Source organism: Pithys albifrons, chromosome Z, assembly GCF_047495875.1.
Source record: "Pithys albifrons albifrons isolate INPA30051 chromosome Z, PitAlb_v1, whole genome shotgun sequence".
In the NCBI taxonomy this organism is placed as follows: Eukaryota; Metazoa; Chordata; class Aves; order Passeriformes; family Thamnophilidae; genus Pithys; species Pithys albifrons.
In genome coordinates, this window is record NC_092497.1 from 33,802,114 (window position 1) to 33,826,625 (window position 24,512).

Below are 24,512 nucleotides of genomic sequence, written 5' to 3' on the forward strand. Positions count from 1 at the left end.
TAAACTATCCTTATACTCCACAGATGGAAAAATAGTTGTAGAATCAGATATGCTGCACAGTAGGAAACAGTGGATTAGACACCAAGAGTAGAGCTAGGGAGGTTTACACCTTGCATGTCTAGATTAAAATTTTCATAAAAAATAGATAACAGCATTACAATTCTGCCTTCAGTCACATGCAAGAATTGTGCAGATGTTAGCATATGATAATATGGACTGCAGTTTCTTATCTCCCAGATACAAGATGCTCAGGACTTTGCAGATTACACAACTTACTCTGCCAATACATACTGAGGTGGCATTAAACTCAAGGCATCTGCTCTTGAATATTTTGAGATAGAATGTCAAAAAAGCCACTGAAAAATAAAGGCTGGTAAGAAAAGTACTTCTGCTTGTAATACTGGAGTGTAAACATCTACATTTAACGCTGGAGAGTAAATCTGAATTTCTTTAGAAACACAGTGTAAGACATGTGCTGACTCAAAATACTAATTTTATAGTGGATTACTAACTGTACTGAAAAAACATATCTCTGGGTGATAATTTCTTTAATTAGCCACTTATATACCACAGAATGATTAACTGAATTTCACCTTACTTTAACATGAAATTATCCTTTCTAGGAAGTCAGATATTTTAAAGTCAACAGAAAAACACTCCTCTCTGCTCTGACCACAGAAAACTGATTTTATACTTACAAGTCCATTTTTCAACAACATAGCTAGCAGAACATTTTTCAGACCGATGTTATAGGTCTGTTACACAGAAAGATGTATATTTATTCATTTGTCACTTAAGACAACAGCTTTGGACAGCATGATCAATTATTTCCTATATTCATAAAGCATCTTCTGAATACAGAAGTGAATGCAAAGGAGAACTCTACTTACTTTCTTTTCCAGAAGTTCTTTAACAAATCTGAAAAAAGGTAGAAATAAAATTGCTATAAATCTGTCATCTATGTTATAAATTATGAAAGATACAGAAAATATATACTTGGATACCCTGTTAAACACTCTGGACAAAGATCAATTTTTTACAAAATGCTGAACCAGATTTTCCACTAAAAAAGGAGGGAACACAATGCAGGATAATTACACAGAATTATGCTAGTTTTGAATTTGACCCAAAATATGCGGATTATTTTTTTTCATTTGCAATAATTAGCATTAGACAAGTGGTAATTATTCTGAGTTCTCCCTGAAAACCAAACACATGCTACGTTAAATGAATTGAAAACATAATTATAATGTACAGGTGCAATATTAGACAAAGAAAAAACAAACCATCTTAGATTTCTCTGGCCACAAATCTAAGTTGCAGTGTTACATAAATTCTGTAAAAATCCACTTTTTAAAAGATGCAGCAACATTTTATACCTCACTTACAGTAGCTGCATAGTCTTTGTTTACTTAAAGAACCTTGATTTTCTGGAAATGCTTATATTAATGTTTACAGATTATATACCTTATGGAAAATACTGATTTACTTAGTCTTTTAACTAAAAGAAGATACCTCAGACCTCTACAAAAAACCCCAATCAATATATGGATAACGGAGATAAGCAAATAAAACTTACTCTGATTTTTATTTATTTTATGTTCCGTGTATGTAATTTCTAAAAGCTAGTTTGAGACTGTTTCTGGACAGAATCTCTCTGAATTTTGATGTCATAGTTCATACTCAGAAAACTCTGCAATTTTGAGCATAACAAATATTGAATCAAATTTATCAAATATTTTCTAATGGAAAAGAAAATAATGCTGGAGGCTAGACTAACTGCACTGAAGCTGGTGGTAGATCAACAGCTGGAGGTGAGAGATCAGAGTTCAACTTCTGCAATGACCAAAGGAGTTTGAACCCACCATTGTCTACCTTGGACAGCCAAAATGCAACGTGCATTAGATACTATCTGCCTTCCTCTCCCCTTGCTGATTAACCTGATATAATAACATATTCACCAGAGAAGAAATTCTGACAAAAGTAAAACTATCAGATGGGAAGCCAAAACTTCAGCATGGTTGTTTTCATTCCTTTTTCACATTCTTTGAACAGTGTAAGCCTTGTTTCAAAATTGAAATATCTCTATCAAATATAGCCTGTATTTTGGGGGGTTATGAGGAAAGAAGCTCAGCTTCAAATCACTGTCTTCTGTAGCAGAAGAACAAACTTGAACATTGGTCCTTCTTTTTCCAAGTGATTATAACTATTAGTAGCATATATTTTATTCTATATTTCAATTTCCTAACTTTTTATTAAATCCCCTTTGACAAAGAAGGGTAGATTCAAATTCTTGACTTGAATTTAGATTTAATAATTTTATCTTATCTCCAAGCATACAATACAAATAGTTCTGAAAGTTAACATTAAAGAACTAAAATCAGTGTAGCCCATTTTCTAGATCACATTTCCTAGGTTCTTAAAAAAACCCCCCAAAACAACAAAAAAACGCCACTACAACATTGTCATCTTAACGACAGAGCTCCTTCATTCTTCTGCAATTGTATTGCTGTGATTCAGGTAAGCAGTCCAGGTCCATGACAAGAAGCACAAGCACTCTCCTCTAGTCAGTTCTAGAGTACTTGTGGCACACTCTCAACCAAAACTGAGAAACATTTGCTATTAACATAGTCAAAAAGGAATGAGCTAGAGGCACAAGATAGGTATTTAAAAGAAAACTATTTAGACAATTCTGAAGCTTTTAAAAATATCAGAACTGGGAGTTCTGCTGCTTTCAGGCCCACTTGGCAGGAATTGTGCTGTATTATGAAAACTGGGTATTTGCATGAAGAAAAAAAAGTTAGTAGAGTGAAAATAACTAAATACTACATGTTTTCAAAATGTCTTTAAATATAAAAACTGTTAGAAATTCATGACCATTTCTGACTTTTACTGTCATGCCTTTAGCATGACTTGCAAAAATAGGGTAGCAACTTCACACAAGTGCTGCAAGATGTTTACATTGCTCTTAGGAATTTTCTCTTCCACCATGATATTTGAAACATTTATACAAGTAAATAAAAATCCCATGAGAAGAAGAGCTGCATATTTACTTAATCATTTTCTGAGCATGGGTGCAAAATACACAAGAAACATAAGATAGTAGGGTGTCATACTACAGTCTTGGGTCTCCTCCAGTATGGACATTGCCTTGATTTGATTTTCCTTCATTCTCTCAGCTACACGTTAGAGTAGTTTGTCTCGTCCTATGCTGCAGAGGGGGAGAACCACAGCATGTTTAAAATGGAGTATATGAAGCCTGACTCCTGCAATTTGAATAAAGCTTTATCCTAAATGATGGAGGGAAATAGCTCAGAAAATAATGGGGACAAAGGAAGTTACTGCCACCCCATCATCCCATGTCAAGTCACATCACCCCCACATACAGAGCTGTGAAAGGAAAAGAGAAGGCAGAAAATACACATATTCTCTCAGAGCCTAGATCTTCTTTGGAAAAGCCAGAGATATGCCACTTTGGCTGTTCAGCAACTGAGTGTGCAGGAAGTGCCAGAACTGTAGGGAACAATACTGTTGGAAGAAAGAAACCTGTTTCTAATAAATTCACACCTGTAAATTCTTAGTCAGATTCACATTCACTTTTCAGACACACACAAAAATTTTTTTTAAAGGTTAGCCCATCAATTTAATTACTTTACCTTTCTGTCTCCTGGACACAGTCAGCAGTAATCTCTTTGTATTGTGGCACGCTGTCATTCATATCCATGCAGACTTTTCCAACAAATGCTCGTTGACCAAATTTATCTGTTAAGATGCATTAGAATCTAAATCTCAGGATCACTGGTTCTTGAAAACCACTATCAAAGCTTAAACTGAAATACAGAAGCAAAGTCCACCCACTAACTTTCGTTTAAGGTGAACAAAATTTATGCTCTTTTCTTACCTCTAAGTTGGGACTATATGACTTTTAAGAATAAAAACGAAAAAGCAAAAAAGAAAACAAATAATATTTAAATAGGGGTTCTCCTCCTTCACATAACTGTTATAATCAAGGACTAGATTACTATAATTTAACTACAACCAGAAATCATAATAGTGGTATATGAAGATGGCTGTGAAAGAGAGGATGAGAAACATAAGCACAAAAGCACAGTAGTTGTAGTAGATGACTACCCAGAGATGAGAAAAAGCACAAAGACTTCAGCAAACCATCTCTCCATAGGAGAAAGGAATGAGCTTGTTAACATGCCTCCTACACACAGTTAGAGGGAGAAAATTTTCAGAGATATTCTAGCCTCTTTCTTGAGATTCATCCATGCTAGATGAATAAACCAGAATTCATGTGTAAGATGTGCATATAATATTCAATACTAAGCTGTGAAATGCGTTTCTAAATCAGATCTCTTTGTCCACTTCTACAGCATGAGCTGTTGAATGCAACAGCTTCAAAATTTTCCTACAGAATCAGGAAGACTAGGTAATTTTTGAATAAAATTAAGATTCCTATTATTTTTTCTGCTTTGTGAGCTGTCTCAGCCTTGAGAAATCCTGCAAGACATTTGCAACTGTGAATAGAAGGGAAGGATAAGATCCTGATGCAGCTTCCACTTCGGATTTCAGAGGGTGTGTGGAGATTTTTGACGTTGATTATCAGCTGAAACTTAAGAGGATCAGGAAATTAATGCACTGACATTCAGCGTTTTAAATCTCAAACAGCAAAAGGTTAGAAAGAGCAGAGAGCTGCAGCTGGAGAGCAACTCCATCAGACTTAATATAAGATCAGCCAGCAGCTGGTTTGGGAGTGAACAGATGTGCAGAAACAACAGTGGGACAGGGCAAGTGAAGTGAACAGGGGTAACTGAGGTGGGATTTGGGGGATATAGTATAGCAGGTACAATGAATTGAAAACAAAATAGTAGAAAGCCAGATCCCTAGCTAATCTAGAACTGCTAAACTCTGTTTATGATTCACATAGCATCCTTCAAAAGACCCTGTTAGTCTTACCTACAATTTCAGCAAGAAGAAGAGAAGTATCTGTGTGAATTGTTGCAAAGTAGCAAGCTGTAGTCGTGCCATTCTTTAGAGTTCGTCTCTATGAAAAGAAACCAGTTTCAACTGTCTGGGAAAAAACAGTAAAGTTGCCAAATGTAGAACAGGCAGTCTCATTTCAAACTGTGGGAACACTTAGTAATTGGGAAATTTTGCAGAGAAGTGGGAAGGTAAAATATAATTTTTAATTTCATAGTAGCTTTTTTAGGTCTGAGTGTCAATAAACACAAAAATTCCTCACAGAATTTTTGCAAAGGCTAAACCCACAGAAACCAGTCTATATTCCTTTCCTCAAACAGGAAATACTCCACCTCATATTTAGAAATACAAACAAATAGTAATTTTTGATATATCCTGGTTTTGAGAGGCTCTCCATTTTTCACAGTGAAGCACTGTTTATCTCACGTTAACAGAGCAAGGCTTTTGGGAGAAGCCACCTGATGTGGCTGGAAAAACTAGTCAGGGTTTTTGTGTATCAAAACCCAAACACAAAGAAACAAACTTCAAGGTAAAAGTAAACTGAGCACAACTGCTCAGACTGTAATATAATTATTTATTTAATTATGCTATTTGAAAGGAGATGGTTGTTGACACCTGTTCATATTACTTTTGGAGAACATACCAGTAAACTAAGTACAATTTTAGTTACATTATTTCATTATGAAATTTTTAGCTCCCCTTGATCTTCGGACTGATGTATACCATATTGGCTACTCATCCAACATACAGGTTTAAATTACATATTCAGATTCTTGCTGCCAAGTAATTTGAGAATTTTCTTCCATTTTTTAATGAGATAGAAGATGGGACAGTCAACCCAATGTTGACAATGGCTAGAGCTAATTATCTGTCAAACACAAAGCCAAGCTGTCTTTTCCTTACAGTATTTAAGGATTCCAAAAACAAGTCTCAAAAATAACAATGTCATTACTGGCCTTTCTTAGCTTTTAAAATCCAGAATTCATTAATTCTGGAATCCTAACAACACTGTTAAATGAAACTTAAAACCATTCTTTTTCCAAATCATCAACACAAAAAATTGGCTTATCTAAAATTGGAGGGACCAGATGAGGTTCCAGCTAAAAGCTGGCAAATTCCACCTGAATTGTTTTGGGGTTTTTTTGGCTGTGTATAGAAAGTATTTAATGCAAACAGCATTTTGATTTGAAATTTCCTGTGTTTTCATTACAATTTCGATAGTACAACGATACACCTGAAAAAATGTCTGCTCCCTGCAGGTTTAGACCTGTTTCTAATAGCTGAATGTCATTATCCACCTCACTGAACACTGCAAAGTGACTGGTATTCTGTAGCTTTTGTGGGTGAAGACATTTTCCTCTTTGATACACATGGGGAAAGCTTCACCACCACGCAGAAGCTCCTATAACCAACTTCCATCTCTCTGGCATTTCCTTTCCTCTCCCAGATGTTAAACATCTTGTACAGTGAGTAGTTTAGCTGTGTTGAGGTCATGCAGTGAGAACTGTAACAGTATGTTGAGGCACACAGCTGGAAGGTGAGATCACCTCTATGTTTTAGGCAGCTGAATGCATGTGTGCTTGTCACTACAGCTTATGGCCAAGCTGTTCCTAAATGTTTTTATTGTGGTAGATGGCAGAAAGTGTTTTCTTTTTAAATTTGTGTGGCAAGGACCATATAACTATTTATTTCAGGTTCATTATATTATTATTATTTTGACAGCATATGCTGTCATAGTAAAAGACAAATAGAAAGCAAATTATGCTAGCCAATTAATTTAATCTGTTGAAGATATTTAAGTCCACATATTAAAGGATATATTTCAGTTATAGGACAAAACTAGAACTCTGCAATGTGACCTAGCTGCTTATTGTGCATTCGGGGGACCTTAAAGACTTTATATGGCTCAGAACCAATCTAGTCCTAACCAAGTCTCTCTGTGCCACAATACCATTGACAGACTCCATGTAAAGCCCCTGCAGTGAAAGATTTTCCTGATGCAAGGACCTCAACAGTAGAAGTGCCTTCCTTAACTACTCCAAGACACCCCAGATTTGTTATCTATGAAAAACGTTTTCTCTTTCATGTAGTCTTTGCAGAAGATAATTTCATAATAGAGGACTTCTGTGCAGAAAAGGAAATATCCACTGAAATATTTTTTTTACTAAGCTTGGTTATTTCTGCACTGAAGTTGTCTGCACCTTCTGGCTATACTGCCTCTGAGAGTAGTCTTAAATGCTGGTCATTGTACTCAGAAAGAATGATAAACAAGTTCATCGTTAGCCTTGTGATTAAATAAATTATATTGTCAGTAACAACAGAACAATACTGGAGCTAGTAAGGGACAACCTTGGTTGGCAATTAGAACAGTGGCTATCTGTTGTTTTTATCTGGTTTTCATGACATTAAAACATGTTCTACTATTTCCGCTAACCTTCTGAAAACATACCTAAATTTCACAAATATGAATGTTGTCAAGTAGGTAAATGTTGTTTGCAGGACTTACAACAACTCTGGTGTACACTTCTTCTGCAAAACCACTGTCTTGGTATTTGGCTTCTGTTGGGAATGTGTAGGTAGTCAACCACTGCAAAAGAGGCAGGTCTACTCTTGTACCAGTAAATGAATACTGAGGGGCATGGATATGTGTGTCAACCAATCCCGGCATGAAGAATTCACTAGGGAAAGAAAAGTTATAATAGTCAAAAATGTCTCAAAATTTTCCAAGGTAAGTACTTTGTTTTAAACAGTATATTTGAGCAAAATCCACCAGTGTAAATGGCAAGTACAGATTACCCTGCCTCTATCCGCATCATCCTATCAACTCCTACTATACTTCCATCCACATCTCTTTTTTGGTATGAAGTAGCTGAATAATAGCATTTGCACAGACACATATATATATAGCTAAGTGTGACAAAAATAATATAAGAGCATACTTAATCCAATGAAGTAACTAAAATTACTCCACTGTAGAATCCACCTGAAAAAGAGATTTGGTCACAGTCCTGCTTCCTAGTATGGATATATTTAGAATGCCACTGACTTCTAGACCATTATGTTTACAGATATATCCCACTTTTATTCTGTATTATTTATATATATCTATATCTATAAATAATGAATTTGCAGGTTTAATGGAAGAACAGTCACTGTGTCTACAAATGCAAACACTGGTGAAAACATCTCTCCTTGATATCTTGACATGTATATTTACAATGGAACTGCAAAACTATTTGTTGGCATGCAATGTTTATGCAGTAACAGGGATGAATATATCAACATAACTAGGAAGTTGCTATAACTATTTTGTTTTGTGCTGGATCTCCGTACCGTATAAAATTACTCTCACTGCTCTCCCCTTCTCCCTGACTACTGAATGAACAATCATTTCATCTCTTTGCAGTTCCCCTTCTTTCTGTTTTTCCTGTATGCTATAAATACTGAAAGATCTTCCTTCATCTGATCCATATTCTCAGCACCTTCCATTTTCCTCAGGCTATTTCAAGTGAAGATGACTCATACATACTATATGATTAGCCTTTCAACAAAGCATACAAATTACTAAAAGGATGCCGCATCTAAGCTACAAGTCATTTACAGAGCTACTACATATAAAGCATAGTAAGTGCACTCCCAAACTATTTCACTTCACTGGAAAGCTCAGGGATTTAACCGTGTGAAGTGCTCTAGCTGCAATGAGAAATCCAAAGGTCTGTGTTTAGAAGGTTCAAATTTTCTACTTGTATTAACTTTTATTATCAAGTGTGTCAAAGTCCAAGCCAATGAGTTTTACACCTGCAGTGTCAGTATTACCTAGATTTACCAAGTCTAGAGTCTCACTTTATTTAGGCACAGCTCACTGCTAACACAATGGATACAAAATGTAATCTCAAGAAAGAACAGCATTGACTTTTGTGAGCACAGAAGTGGTTATGCGTGAAAATTAAATCTGGCATTTTGTTCTGTGCAGTTTACATCAGCCAGCCCAATTCAGCCACGTCTCTAGTCCCAAACCAAGGAATGCAAAAAGCACATGGCCAGTTCACCCTCTGAGTGCAGTCAGGACACAGAGAGTAAAGAGCTCTCACTGAGATGAAATGGGGTTTTAGACATTGAATTGGATTTTACATGCTCCCTGCCAAAATGTATTCACAAACACTCACTTTACTTGAATCAATGAATAAACTACATTTGCTGAAATTAATCTAAACAAAACACGTACTGTTTACTCAGTTGTCTTACGTCAGATGTTTTGAAACCCCACTTCTCAGCCAGTTGCTCTTGCTGATCAGTTTGCTCCAAAAACACAATCTAAAAGAAAGAAAACATAGTTGGATATTTTAATCCCATATCAGCTTTATGAGAAGGCAAAAAAAGATATATTTTAAAGCAGATTTTGCACACTCACTATGAAGGTGATGGATTTGCATTAAAATACTTGTTCTTCCTGACTATCAAGCATGGTTCTGAAATACCTTCTCACAATCCAGTGAATAACCACACCCATCTTGTAATTTGCAATCAAACAATTAATTCACTCTTGGGTAATACCTAGGCAGAGCTGCAGAGACCTTGGTGTCCACCAGCAGTCCTGCAATGTAACATCATGTTAGCAGTATAGTCGCTTGCTGTGCAATTACAGTATTCACAACTAAAGGGGTCAAATTAATTGCTTTGCTTAGGACTAACTGATATCAAGCTAAGTATTTTCTAATTTTCTGTTTATGTCATTAATGCTAGTGTTTTTTTATTTTTTTCAGTGCCTAGGATGAGAAAAGAAATTGAGGGGGAAAATTTTTACAAAATAGGCTAAAAGGAGGCTAAGATATTTATTTATTTCAAAATAAAATCCTACAATCTGGAGCCAAATTCAATCCAATTTGACTCCTAGAGAACAATGACTGTACTGATGATGAGTTGCTGTTGCCAAATCAGAATTTTAGGATACTTTTTATTTTTGAATTCCATGGTATTTTAATCTACAAAGTAACTCTTGACAACTGAATTCTCAGTTCTTTGATTCTCTAGTCCATCAATAACAGGCACTACAACTCTCCAAGAAACAAAGATTCTGGAGCCTAGGAACTGCAGTGCCCACTACAGGCTTCAGGTGGAATCCAGGTTTCCTCAACACTTGACAGAATTGAGGACTACCTTGATGCCTCCCTTGGTCAAAGACTGCCTACCCTGGACTTTTAAGAATTCTAACCACAGCTTCTGCCACAAATCAATTCATGGTCTTCTTGGTATAAGAGCCTGTATCACTCCCATAACTGGAGTTTCTAAGGCACCAGTCAAAAACCAAACAACAATCAAAAACATTTTAAAAGTCAATATAACGTATTTGTAAAATGGCAACATGAAGGAACTTAGGAGGGAGGGCAAGAGGAGCAAAAAAAGCATTGTTTAGCAATTATTTGCATGCCATTTTTTAATGTGTGTGACCTTTTGCATAGAAATGTACCCTTTCCTGTTTTATCGATAGGCAACAATAAGCAAGGGCTGCTAAACAAGAAGGTTTTGGCTGTCTAGTCTTTTAAATGAACATATGGCTTATATGATTTACACTGTCTAAAGAGCAGATAGTCTCAGAATATTATGTATCAGTATCTCTCTCATTCCAAAGAGGAATACAGACAACCTAATGAACTGTACAGCTACAGAATGCTTGAAATAAAGACTTACTGAAATTTCTGATGGGCAATAAAGAAAATGTTATTCAGACACTGAAATCAAAATGGATGAAGAATGAGTAATGTTAGAGCTGCTGTGGGAAGAGGAGGGAAGAAGGAGGAAAAAAGAGTGAGAGAGATAAATACGAAACACCAGATGACAAATTCTGGAAACAGGAGTTGCCATGGAAAAGCAGTGGCTGTTATGTACTCTTAGGGTGCAGATAAATAAAATGCTTAAATCATGAAAAAAAATGAAGAAAGTACGTTTCGGGGAGCTGGTCATATGAAATCAATTCTAAACCTGACAACTGGTCCATTATGGTCAAATAAGGCTATGGGTAAATCAGTAGACATCTCTTCAAACAAACTTCTCAATGTAACTCCTTAGCCAAGAGATGCTCCCCATTGCTTTAGGATGCATTTACTGTGGACACCTTTCTAACACTGAACACTTTAAGGTCTTTGAGGTCCTATGCCTGGACATTTGCTTCAGTATTTGACTGTGCATTCAAAGTAACCAACTAGATGGCCTGTTCCTTAAATTACTTCTGAACCTTAATACTGCAGAAGCAAGAGAAAATTCTATGGCAGTGCCACTACAGGGTCAACAGAAGTAAGTGCACAGGTAAGACTAAGATCTTCAGCTTGTAAATAAGGCAGTTAAGGAGAATAATCTGCACTTTGGGAAAGGTATATTCACAAAAAACAGGATCAGTAGCTGCAAACATCTTTGGCCAACCACTTCTTTAAGTTCTTGTGTGTCACCCATGTGATGGGGCTAAAGAATCAAAATTTGAGGAGCCTTTTTTATTCTAAATGATGCCCAAAGCTCCTTCATCAAAGCATAGCTGCACCCAACTGTGCATCATCCCTGAAGCAGCAAATACTGAATGCCTTCGAGCACCACAGTGCAAATAACCGCTAACACAAGAATGGAAAATGAATGATACTGGGCTGAAGGCATAGAGGTTTTTTTGGATCCAACAATGCCTGTGTTACTTTATTTCTGGCTATAACATTCATAGATGAACATGAGAAGGGGCTACATCCTTCTTTCCCCTCTTACATGCTCTCTTCCCTTCCTGTTCCCACAGTCATTAAATGATGCCTATTGTTTGCCCAGCTCTCAAAACTGAAATATGAGACTAAATGAGAGACAAGAACACCTTTTAAAACCAGTTGCTAAAGGAAGCACGCAACCTGCTAAGAAATCTTAAGCAATGAACTCCAGCTGGGTGTTGATACCTTGATACTTTCCTCCTTAGAGAGCTAACACATGTCCAGTTGATGTCCCAGTCGGCTTAAATCAAACACTTAAAACACTAACTCTTGTTCCACAACTCTTGCTATTGTCATTACTTCCACAGGAGATTTTAGCTTAATACTTTTTCTAATTGCTTAATATTCTCCTCAACTAAAATAATTACACCAGCATTTCAATGGTAACTCATATTCTGTGCCTGTGTGTGTTTTCTTTACCTCAAGGTAGACTGCTCTTTGTACTTGCTGTTCCTCAAGAGTAACACTGCAGTGCTCTGAGAATCAGTTAAATATGGTCCCTACTTCACTACCTTGATGATAATTTGGGTTTTCATATCTGATAACAGTGTTTTCCATGCTATAGCCTCCTTCTCATCTCGAGGCAAAGCAGAGAGAGCTGACATTTTACCTCCCTTGAAGGACAGGCAGGGTGTCAGACTGCAGAATAGGACCCAGCTGTTCAGAAAAGCTGATCTGTTCACAATGTCAGAGGCTGTAAGATTTTTCTCTAATGGAGTTAGTAAAGTGAGGCAGAAAAATAATACCTGTTCGGTTAAATTTACTTCTTTGGGAGTAATAGTGAAGAAGGTATGGTGTAAATTTAAGTAATAAAGAAAAGTAACTTATAACCACTGTGTTCTTCTTGAAAAAACAGCTCTTCTGTGATTCTGTGGTTGCTCCCCATGAGATTACATTATGAGTAATGGAGAGGGAAGAGTACATAAAAGGGGTACCAGAACTCACAGCATCAGTCCCTGGATAGTAAAATGCCAAGAATTTATAATAAAAAGAAGAATTAAATAAAAGTGATTGTTACTGTACTCTGGTGGGAATTTCACTTTTGGGCAACGCTGTTTTGATGGACATTAAAAAAAAAACCAAACAACCAAACAAAACAACAAAAAAACCCTTCTGCCAATTTATACAAGGAAAACAGTATACTGTGAATCCTTGTTCCCTAGAAGAAGGGAAGAAGGTGAGTGAGAGTATAAATCCCTAGGTCTAACTTACTAAAGTAGCTGTTTATCAAGAAAGCAATTTTAAAGTCTTGATTTCCTACGGATCTGTGTAAAGACACTTTTCTGGAAATTACCATTAGAGAGGGTGAGATGGGGTATGAGTGTCTGTCTTCTGCACCTGAGTTACACCAATCAAATCCTTTTTTCATTCAACAATATTGATTTTAGTGGACACCAGCTAATACATAATTATGTAAGCTTTTATTTCCTTTTTGTACATCAAAATACAGCCTCTCATAGACTTTGATACACCTTGCACCAGACTCAACATCTATAAAAGATGCCTTGAAACAGGCCCTCTTGGATTTGTTTGAATAGAGAAAATAAATGCTGTTAGATCTTAAAATATGCTTTGCACAGATTTCAAATGTTACTTAAGTCTGACACACTGAACCCTGTCATTTAGCCACAAGAAAATTACTTTTTTCAATTTTACATAGGGTGCCCATATATGTTATTGAATCTATAAGAAATCACTAGCCTACCTACACAACCTGCACTGTGAACAGAGTTTTAAGTGTGATACCGTGAAGGGAATGACACAGCTTCCCTGTCAGTCTCGATCCTACAATACTTGTTTTAAGCTTGGCTTGTACCACTAACATACCCCAAATCCCTAACTCTTTATGCGTATGCACCATGGAGGGGTTTTTTTGCCAAGAAAATAAAAAAGCCTAACTCAGAAGGCTGTGCAATACTGCAATTACTCGCAATCATCGTTTAGACGCTCTGAGAACGAAAAACCCGCTTGTGAAACTGAAAGAAAACAGACAATCTGAAAGAATGCCCAGCCTAGGCGCCCTCCTGTTCTGGGAACACTCAGCACACCTCAAAAACTGATTTCGGCTAAGTGAGACTCGTGCCGGGAGACGCTCTATGCCGGATAGCTCCGCGTCCTGCACGTGCAAAATACCTTCTCCATGGCGCTTTTCCCGATGGATACGAGTGCGAAAATTTTCCGCTTTCTTCCCACAGACCGGCGCAGCCGCCTCTGCCCCTCGCCACCCCCGGACGTGGACTCTGAGCCAAAAAGGGTCATTATCACCTCCTCTCGCGGACCCTGGTGGAGGGCAGGACTCTCCTGGAGACCACCACCCCGACGGAGCGACTCAGAGAGGCTTACCGGCATCTTACCGCGCCACCCGCCGCCCGGACCGGACCGGCGCACCCGCCCGAGCACCGACCCCCGCCACTCACTGTCCCGTTATCGTCCACCCCCAGAAGGTGACCGTGGAGGATCTCCATGGGTGCGGAGGCGCTGGAGTGCACGAAGGTCCCCTTGAAGACGTGGGCGAGGGGTGAGCGCTGCGGGGAGTCCATGGCGGCGGCGGGCTTGGCGGCCGGCGGTCAGGAGCTGTCTGCCAGCGAGCTGCCGTCACTCCGTGTCTCCCGGAGCCGCCGGCGGCTTCCTGGAGCTGTCACCATTTCCCCACCCCCTGGTGACTTTCTCTTCGGAGAGTGGTTTTGGCGAAGGGAGGGCGGGAGGCTGAGCCACCCCCTTTCCCCGACGCCGCCGGACAAGAGGCGGGCGGGAGGTGCTGCAGGCGAGCGGAACAACTCCTCCTCTCGCCCCGAACACTCAGCCTTCCCGTCGTTGGTCCGCCGCATCCGGAGATGCGTACTGCCCTGCTCAAGGGGCGCGCAAACCTGGAGCAATGACTGACAGGTTTTGGGGTCCCAGTTACTCCCTGGGAAGCGGTGGGTGATCCGACAAGGTGTCTGTTAATGCTTTACTGGTGTCTAGCAACTCTTGCAAACAACATGAAGGTTGTAACCACTTGCAAAAGTTTCATTTACAGTAGATTGGGTTTGTGGGTTGGAAAAGGCCTTTAAGATCTTCAAGTGTCCTACTGATTCAATCCTCAGCCTCTCTACTGCACTGTAGTAGGGTATAGGAGAAGAAAAATGCCGGCTGAGGGACCAGCGCTACAAGAACTAGGAAGCCTCCTTCAGTGGAGATGATCTACAGAAAAAGAGAAAGCAACTTCAGGAAAATGAAAGGCAAAGAAAAACTAATTTTAACTCAGAGAACTGTGTTCCCAGAACCATATTCTGCTCCAATAACCTATGTCAAAGTATATCATGAACGTATGCTATGAGGATCACTATTGAGAATACTGGGATAAGACTTCACAGAGACAGAATGATGTCCACCAAGGATAACACTGTGAGTGTCCTCTGAATTCCTGTTTGAAGACACCCTTATTCATCAGCTTGTAAGTTATGAATGAACTTGGCACCAAGGGCACTGACACTACCGTTCTCAAGGCTGCATTGCAAAGTTTATCTTTACATAGTTTATCATTAAAAGACCTTTGCACTTCCCACTGTGCTGACACTATACAAATGCATAGCAGATTATTGCTCCTACAAGCTCTCCAGACTAATGGTGATAGGAGAAAAAAACACACCAAGAAATCACAGAATATATTTCATTGTGGTCTGCTATGGACAAGTTACCAGCCTTTGTCTTGCCTGCCTTGCATAAGAATATGTTAGGTTGCTGGAAATGAAGTTAAAAAATATTGGATTTACTGATATCACTGGATTGTTCTTACCTGGATGTTAAGATCAGCTTAGTCAGGTAATAAAGACTGTCCAAAATAAAACACACATATGAAAGTGACTTTTACATACTAATATTGGCAATTCTTGTGATAGGTCTTGCAGTTTAAGAAGACTCCCGGAGTAACATCCCAAGATAAAATTAAGCTTTTTAAGACACATGACAGTTTTTTATTTTATTTCTATCTTTTTTTGTAATGAGAATCTGGCATATAAATCAAATCACAGGTTAATCTAGTTTGCAGGTTAATCTGGTTTGCAGAAGAAACTGCCATAAAAATCTTTCATGCAGTTCAGTTTACTTACAGTAATCCTGCTTCCTTGAAGAGCAGAATAATAAGTTTTTTCAAATAGTACCAAAAGCCTTCTAAATTAGCACTGGCAAAACCCCCTCTTTCAAAGTTGTTTCTCAGGGCGATGCTATTGTTTTTCTTAAAACTGCAGCTGAAATGAGCTGTATTCCAAGCTCCAGGTGAGGAAAATAGTTTTTTGCCACAAGAAGGATAAAGAGTGAGAGAGAGGCTGTTTTTGCTACTGAATAATAGAGGGAGTGGAGATGAGAAATAGGGTGAAGGGATCAAACCCTGCAGAGGTAAATTCACTTACTCCTCTAATGAAGAGAGAAGTGAGAACAACTTTCCTCAGAAATAGCTGCTGCTCCATACAACTTGCCCTCATCCTGATGGCAGAAGCTAGCTTGATTTTCCTCTCCAGTGTGCTGCCCTAGGACAACTGTGTGCTTCACTTAACACAAATCAACCCACATACCACTTTTGGTTCAAAATCCCAACCTCTTGTGCTGGCTGCTACCCAGACTCGTGTACACTGCTATCCAAAGTAATCTTCAGCAGAGCTCATTGCTCTCAAGAAACCCTTCACTGCTCCTGAGAATCTCAGACAGCTTCAGCCCTGGTTTTCCATTAAAAATCACAGGGATTTTCTCCAGGTTCCTTATGAAAAGAATGACAATCCAGTGATTTCAGTCAGATATAATCCAGACAGTATTTATTCAAGAGAATAAAACCAAAACCAGAGACATTTTAGGGAGAAATGTCAATAACAAACGCTGTTAATGATATTTTTTTTTTGCTCTCAGTAGGTTCCAAACACTTGGAAGTTGTATAATTTCACTGTCAAAAGAATCAGAGGGCTTTTCTGCTTTTTCCAGCTGTCACATTGAAAGAGCATGGGAGCCATGGAAGAGGGCTGGTGGAAGAATGGTTACACCCTTCTCTCCTCCCAGAATTTTTTGTTTTTCAGTTTGCAATAGTTATGCATCATGCCCTAGATACTTGCATGACTCAAGGGGAGACCTTGGCCAACTGTGAAAAACTGAGTCATTCTTCAAAAATATTGTAAAAGAAGCTTACACTGATGTATGTTTAGATTTGTTGGGATATGCGGGGCTAGGCACTTTACCTTCCAGGATAGGAATGTAGTGCTCAGTTGTGCTTATCACATAGTAATTAAGGTAATAAATCAATGAAATACTGTGCTTCCCCTCCCCCCCCCCCTCCCTAAGTGGTTGAGGATCTGAACAGAAATTTAGCTTCTTTAAAGTATGCTCTTGGCGTTTTTTTAGTAGCATTTAAAATAAATCTTAGCGTTAGAAATTCATTGAAATTATCATATATGTGTTAAGATATTTAATACTTAATATTCTGTAATTTGTCTAATGCTGTTTAAAAAAAATCTGCCTCACTATACAGTAGCTTATCAGACTTTCTGTGTCTTCTGAATTACTGACTTCTAAGCAATTATAAAAATGAGTCTTTAGCTTAGTCCTGAAGCCAAACATATTCAGGATCAGAAGAATAATCAAATAATGTACTTCCAGGAGCACAGGGAAGATTTTAACAGGATTATAGTGCCTTCATTGTCTTCAACACTTTTACTTTCTGATCTATTTTTCACTTCTCACAGTACAAAAATGAAGAATTCAATTACTTGTTTCAAAGTTTCAGAGCACCTAAACTGATCCTCCAAAATCTGAGAAATTTAAGAAAAAGAAACCATCTTCTCTTCACTGCTTTCAAAAAGTAGTTGATGAGGTACTTGCCACTAGCCAGAAACTGGGTTGTCAGTAGTCCATTGAGGCCAGTGCCTATGGAGACTGAGCACCAGGTAACAAAAATTATTATGCTAATCTAGCAATGAATGTTCTTGTAGCATTTATGGTCACAATGTACTTTGTCTATAATTTGTAACATAGCAACTAAGTACATTGAGAGAAAAAATATAGCTGATTTATCTGCTACTAAGTGATTTTCTTTTCTGATTAAGAAAGAGCTGATTATGCAGCTAATATTTGGTATTATTCAGACAAAAAAAAAGTGAAGTATCATTTAAATGTCTGTTCTCGAGTCTGAAATTAATTTGAGAGATAGGTGTTAATCCAGCACAGACTATTTCAGACACTTCATTTTCCCACTAACATTTGTATAATTGTGATCTATTTATATTATTTAATTTTTCCAACTCCTCCTAAAAGTGAAAATTACCCTACCCAAAAAGAATTAGAGGCAATGCATACAAATCCATGTCATTTACCACCATGAGTATTCACTCTGCAGGTTTCAGATAAAGCAGATTTTTCAGCCTTAAATCTACAAAGTCTGCAAACACTTGGGAAGGCAAGCCTCGAACACTGCCAGGGGAAGTTACTTTTTAATGTTTTCTACTTTCAAAAGGGGCCAATCCTGTCACAAAATATCCCATTATTGGAATTTAGAGATAGTGTGTCCTACTTTTTCACTGGTACATAATTAACTGAAACACAGATTGACTGATGTTATTTCTTATACTCATGAAGTTTTTTCTCTTTTACTGAAAGGCGTGTTCCTAACAGGAATTGTAGTAACTACATCAGTAAAGTTCTTAAGAAGAGCCAGGAAATACTACACAAATATCAGTAAAACTCATCTGTCACTAGAGGTACAAGCATGAATGAAATATGTTAAAAGATTTTGTTGACAAATTTGTTTCCATTTTCCACAAGACACACAGGGATTTAAGGAAAACAAATTGGAGATGACTTGCTGTTGTCTGAGACCTTTCACTGATAAAACTTTATCTGTGGAATTACATTGCATGGTAAAGGCAACACATATAATATAATGGAATAAGCTGATCTCTGATCATGACAACGTCATAAACCACTGTACATAAAAGTTCAAAAGACACTGTCTTGTTAGTTTCGTTTTCATGCTTACAATCAATTAAAAAATAGTATTCTTCACATACTATCAGTGGCTAGAGATTTTTCTAACTTTGCATTGCTAACAGAACAGAAAACACTTTAGACATGTAGATATAAATAGTCATAAGGAACTAAAGTGAACAGTTACTATTGATTTGCTATTTATTGTTGTCCACGCAACAGTTTCTCTGCTTTTCTGAGAAGGAAATTCCACTGACATTGGAATTAATTTTCTTCTGAAGTGATTTGTGAACTCTGAACCATGATGCATAATCTAATTTACAAACGTAATTAATAACATCTACATCCAAATATGCTCCTGTAAAATCACTTAATAATTGCAATGTATCAACCAGCATTTGCATTTCTAAACTGTTCAAAGGATCTCTTCATGTATGCCAATGTTCTGTCAAGTAGTAAAATCATCGTGAAAGGTTTCATGATCAGGTTGGAGAAAGTCTGATAGAAATATAAAAATAATATTGTGGTATTATTTTATCAATTTATTCCAGAAGATATTAAAATATAAATGTATAATGTGAGAGAATTAAAAAAACCCAAAACATAAAATGACACACTTAGTGAATTCCAGTGGTAATAGCAATGTGTTTAAACTGAATTTTCTAACTTAGCCATTCACAGGTACATAGTTTCATGTGGTCCCCAGCTGAGGAATCACAAGTACCTCCTAATGTGTGTAGGGGTAAATAGCTCTTTCCTGGAAGATTTTGCTATGAAGAGAAGGCAGTTTTGTTTCACTAAGGAAGCTTTCCTGCCTGGAATGAGGCATGTTTCCCAAATACAGTTCCGAGATGTTTCTCTGCATGCATTCCACAGAAGATTACTCCCAGATAACACTCATAAGTGGGCAGCCAATAGGGGAGCTGAGGCAGTGGAAGTGATGATAAAGCCAAGGCACAAAAAAGCCTCACCTTCTTGCCTTTGCTCAGACCAGTGCTGCCCATACAGCACCATTAGGATCTATAAGTTTTCGGTGTCCTCACCTCTGAAATAAACCTTTTGAATTCTTTCCACTGCTTACCCTTCCTTGGGGGAATACCTGCATATATTTTGCCTTACAATGTGGATCCAAAGGAGAGCCACAAAGGTGATGAGAGGGCTGAAGCCCCTCTCCAATGAAGAGAGGCTGAGAGACCTGGGATTGTTTAGCCTGGAGAAGACTCCAACTGAGATTTTATTGTAGCCTTTCAATATATATTTTTATTACATATATCTTATATAATTATTTCTTATAAGAAACACTTTTACTGGGGCTTTTAATAATAACACAAGGGGTAACAATTTTAAACTGAAAGACAGTGGATTGAGGTTGGACATAAGAAAGAAATTCTACACTCTGATGGTGGTGAGACACTGAAATACATTCCCAAAAAAGGTGTGGATGTGCCATCCCTGGAATGTTCAATGCCAGGTTGGATGGGGCTTTAAATAACCTGCATTAGTGAGAGATGTCCCTGCCTGTGGCAGGGAGTTGGTCTAGATGAGCTTTAAAGGTCAAAAAAACTCAAACCATTTTGTGATTCTAAGTATCTGCCTGTTTCTGAAGATACCAGTCTTTTTTCTTCTTTTTTCTTTTCCCAAAGTGTAATAACAGTATTCAAAATTTTCTAGTGTACTTTCACTCTTGAATCTCAAGTTGACATCAGGAAAACACAGTCACATATCCCATGCTGTTTTTGACACCTCCAAAGTGAATCCTGACAGAATTCGCAAAAGCATCAAAATGCTTCTCCAAAAAACAATGCCAAGGAGAAATTCTTCTGTTCAAAATGCATCTGCAAAAGCTGTGGACATACTGACTAGAGCGTTATGAACACATACACAGACAGAATACTGCCAGACAGCTGAACACCAAGACAAGAGAAGAGGCCATGAATGAGTGTTAAGAAGCATTGGATGACTTATTCCTTTTAGCCAGGTACTGTCCAAGAACATTGTTGCATCCTTCTTGCCATTCTTTACTTCTTTGTCTCAAATTATTCACTAGATTGTAACAACAGTTTTTCAGTTCTGTTTTTATATGACTCCTATTTATGGTGCTTTCTTTTTGCTGTTTATCATACATAGAATCATTTAGGTTGGAAAAGACTCTAAGATCATGGAGTCCAACCTTTGATCTATCGCCACCTTGTCAACTAGACCACAGAACTCAGTGTCATATCTAGTCATTTCACACACACAGAATCACACACAGAATATTCTGAGTTGGAAGGGACCCACAGGGGTCATCAAGTCTGACTCTTGAGTGAATGGCCCTTTTTGTCAAGGCTGAACACCCCCAGCTCCCTCAGCTATCCCTCCAGAGCCCGGGACATGTTCCAGCAACTCAATATTACCTTCTAGTCAGAGGCCCAAAACTGAACACAAGACTGGAGATGTGTTCCATGGCTGTTCCTTTTGACCATAAATGCAGCTAAATTTTATATAAAGAAGAAAGGAAGATTGTGATCCTAGAGTCTGGTCACCTATTTAATATGCCCCATTGTCAACACCTAAGGTTATGCATGCTTACTCAAATATCTCTAGGAAGACCTTGATAAATAATTTACCACTAATAGAAATTCATTATGGCCCTCAATAAGATTTGCAAAATGATTTTCATTGATAACTACTGTTATGGGTTTGGCCAGGTGGGCCTATATTTAGGTTTTAAAGTTCAGCTAGGCCTAGGATTGTCAGCTGATTTAAGCTGGGCTGAGCTAGCTCACAGCTGACTTCTTCCAGCCAATAATATTGTATTCCATACCATACTACATCATCTCAAAGGGTGTAAAATCCAGTGTGTGGGAGTGGCTTAGTTAGTTCCATCATGGCTGCACTAAGAGGAGGACATCTAGCAGCTCCTCTACTATGCTAGGCCCTGCTCCTGTTGCCTGTGCTTACATTTTGTTTGCATTCAGGGAAGTAGAAATATTTTGTTGTTATACTTTCTCTTCCCTGCTAAATGTCTTTTGGAGTGCTTATGAATTTAGAGTAATGGGCTTTGTATTAATTGGGGAGTGGAGAGTTATTCCTTGTTTATATATATAACTTGTGTAAGTGTGTGTTATATTGTAGTTTCCTCTTAATTTTCTCTTTTCTGTATAAATACATGTAGTTAGTTTCAGCATAAACCTGTTTTAGAAGTTTTTTTCTCTCTCTCCCTCTTCTTTTCCCTTTGCTGGTTGGGGGGAAGAGGAACCCTCTTCACTCTGTCCTGGACAGTTGGCGTTTTGCCAGCCCAACCCAGGACAACTACATTTCCCGGAGGGAAAAAAAAAAAAAAAGAGGAGGAAAAAAGACACCTTATTTATAAAAGTCGTCTTATTAATAATTTGAGTTTCTTGACCCTGGCCTTCCAAACAAACATTATTTTTATATTGAGTAGAAAAACTCTTTATAAAAGCTGTACTTTCACTGAGGTCAGGCAGATCCAGTCACCTTGACAAGCTAAATATATCACATTTTTTGACTTTCAAGATACAGCCTATTTTCCCAGGTCAAATGTTCCTTAAGTCACTTTTCTGATTCTGTCTGATTTCAGTTTCTGGTGTGAACAATGAGAACTGAATGCTGTTTGCTAAACAATCATGCTAAAGCCAAATGCAAACATTATGTAACATTCCTATTTATACATCTGAAACCAGCACATTTACCATTAGCTTGTGCTGCTGCACCGACAAGTCATTTTGGCTCCATTATCAATCATGGCAAACCCTATGGCACAGTTATCTGCAGGATAAATGCAATCTACGTTCTTCCCTCCTAAGGATACACCCTATATTTGTTTCTGTTGAATTATGACTATTTGCTTGTGTTGGAGACTGAAACAGTTAATGATTTATGCATTCTAGGAGACTCTGCAGGCTTTTGGCTTTTGCATTATACCTCTGATGGGCACTTGGGGCCCATCCCTCCCCCCCAGTGCTGAAAATGTCAAGCACTGAAGAGGCAAGAAGAGCCATTTCCCTGCCCTCCACAAGAATCTTGCGCCAATCATGAAAGATGGGAAAATATTGGGGGTTCATGGCCCGGCTGGTGACACTACTTCATGGAAACAACCCCCTGCCTCAAGGGCGGTGCAAAAGGTATGCTGAGGATATATATATGGACTGGTGACTTTAGGATTTTTGGCTCTGTTCTTTGCCCCCATCACCTGCGGATCAAGATGCATCGCTGGATCCTAAGGGCAGTGACTATAGAACTTTTCATTCTCATCTTTTCTCTTTCTCCCTGTACTCTTATCCTGGCTTTCTCTCCCCTAAGCGTTTTCTCCCCGCCCCCCCACCCCCCCCAAGTCTATTGTCAAAATAAACTCTGCCTATATACGTTCTCAAACACCGATTATTCAGTGTTGTTTCACTCTAATCCTCGCCAAGGGAATTATTGATAAGAACCTGGGTTGCCCCCCTTCACTTTTCCTGGGTGTGCTGGTTTAAAGGCAAACCAGCAGGGGAAATGAACTCACCACGAGAGAGAGATTATAAGTCAGACCTAAAATTTAATAATAATATTACAATAAAAACATTGACACAAAAGGGAAATTGCTTTTAACTCACAAAACCCCAGCAATATAACCCAGTGTCCTGGGGCACAAACCCAAGGGGGTTTGTTTGCCCTTGTGCTGAGACCCCTGTGGCTCCCCCAAGTCCAGAGCAAAAAGAAATGAAAAAACCTGTTGGTGCAGGCAAGGGCTGTGGTCTGGAGGAGAGCGGTGATCTCCTCCTGTTGAGGTCCTGCTGCTCCTCTGGATCTGACGAGAAGTTACCAAAGTCTTCTTACCCACCACTTATGTACCCTCAGGGAGCAGCCAGTCCCTCCCCCTGGGCGGGGACTCACACAATGGGTGATTATCTCTGGGAGCCAGGGGGTATTGAACTGTTGATGGCCCATTAGCAGCTCCGCCCCCTCAGGCTGAGTGTGAAGGTGATAATGACTCCCTGGGCAGCTGCTGCTAATGGCCCATTGTCCTTGGGGAATGAATAGAGGGGGTAGAATACACAGCTTTGGTCACCCCCACACAGGGTTAGCTGGTCCCTCCTGCTGAACTAGGACACTGGGGCAGATCATAACAGCTTGAGATAGAGCAGTCAAGATGTCCAGATCACAGAACTGGACTTTATTATTTGTGACTCTTCCTATTTCTATGTCTTTTGCAAATTCTACCAATGACAATTCTTTTTTTTCTTTTTAATGTCTGGTAAAAAGAGTGTAGAGCCAAACAGCAGTATTTGACAATTCTAGTAGAGACACACCATAATTTACTTCCACATTTATAGTTTGCCTAGAGGTTTGTCTTCCCTCTCATGAATTGGTAGAACGGTCAACAGTAGACTGTGTATGGTACCCCATCTTGTGCTTTTTCTGTTAAAACAGATTGACTAAATATTCAGTGTGTTTTCTAAATTTGAAATATTACTTTTTAAAATTTTATCACTTCAATGTAGCAGAAAATTCTTATTTAAAAGGAAAATAAAAAGTCAAAATCAGTGAGGTAATTTTTCTCTGCTTTTTTATTTTTCGTCATTTCTTTCAATGCTTGTGGAAAAGAGAAGTGAGAACTTCATTCCAAAGCAACTGTGTGCAGCAGCTGGCACATATTAGCAAATTTCACCTGTGAATTTGTTTTAGAGTGATGAAATAAAAAAATATGTGAAGCAATCTGTCAAGGTTTCTGAGATGGGGTAGATTGAATGACAGCCCATCAAGGATCTGGATATTGCTTAAGCTCCCAAGCTGTCAACCTCACCTGTAACAGGGATGTCACTGCTTATCAAGTGTGATCAGACAGAAAGTCACATAGGG

The 24,512-nt window shown here is 38.4% G+C and overlaps 1 protein-coding gene across 4 annotated transcripts in view; it reads right to left on the bottom strand.

The window, feature by feature from the left end:
* GDA (guanine deaminase) overlaps positions 1-14,473 on the bottom strand; it is a 30,474-nt gene extending 16,001 nt beyond the window's left edge. For 2 of the 4 annotated variants that reach the window (XM_071579805.1, XM_071579804.1), the window contains exons 1-6: positions 14,141-14,472; positions 9,212-9,300; positions 7,493-7,664; positions 4,963-5,050; positions 3,657-3,762; positions 891-918 (exon numbers count right to left, since the gene is read on the bottom strand). In XM_071579805.1, the coding sequence (XP_071435906.1) occupies positions 891-918; positions 3,657-3,762; positions 4,963-5,050; positions 7,493-7,664; positions 9,212-9,300; positions 14,141-14,263 (606 nt within the window). In that variant the 5' untranslated portion in view covers positions 14,264-14,472. The other 2 variants (XM_071579803.1, XM_071579807.1) reach the window with 2 other exon arrangements.
* Positions 14,474-24,512: the final 10,039 nt, after the last annotated feature.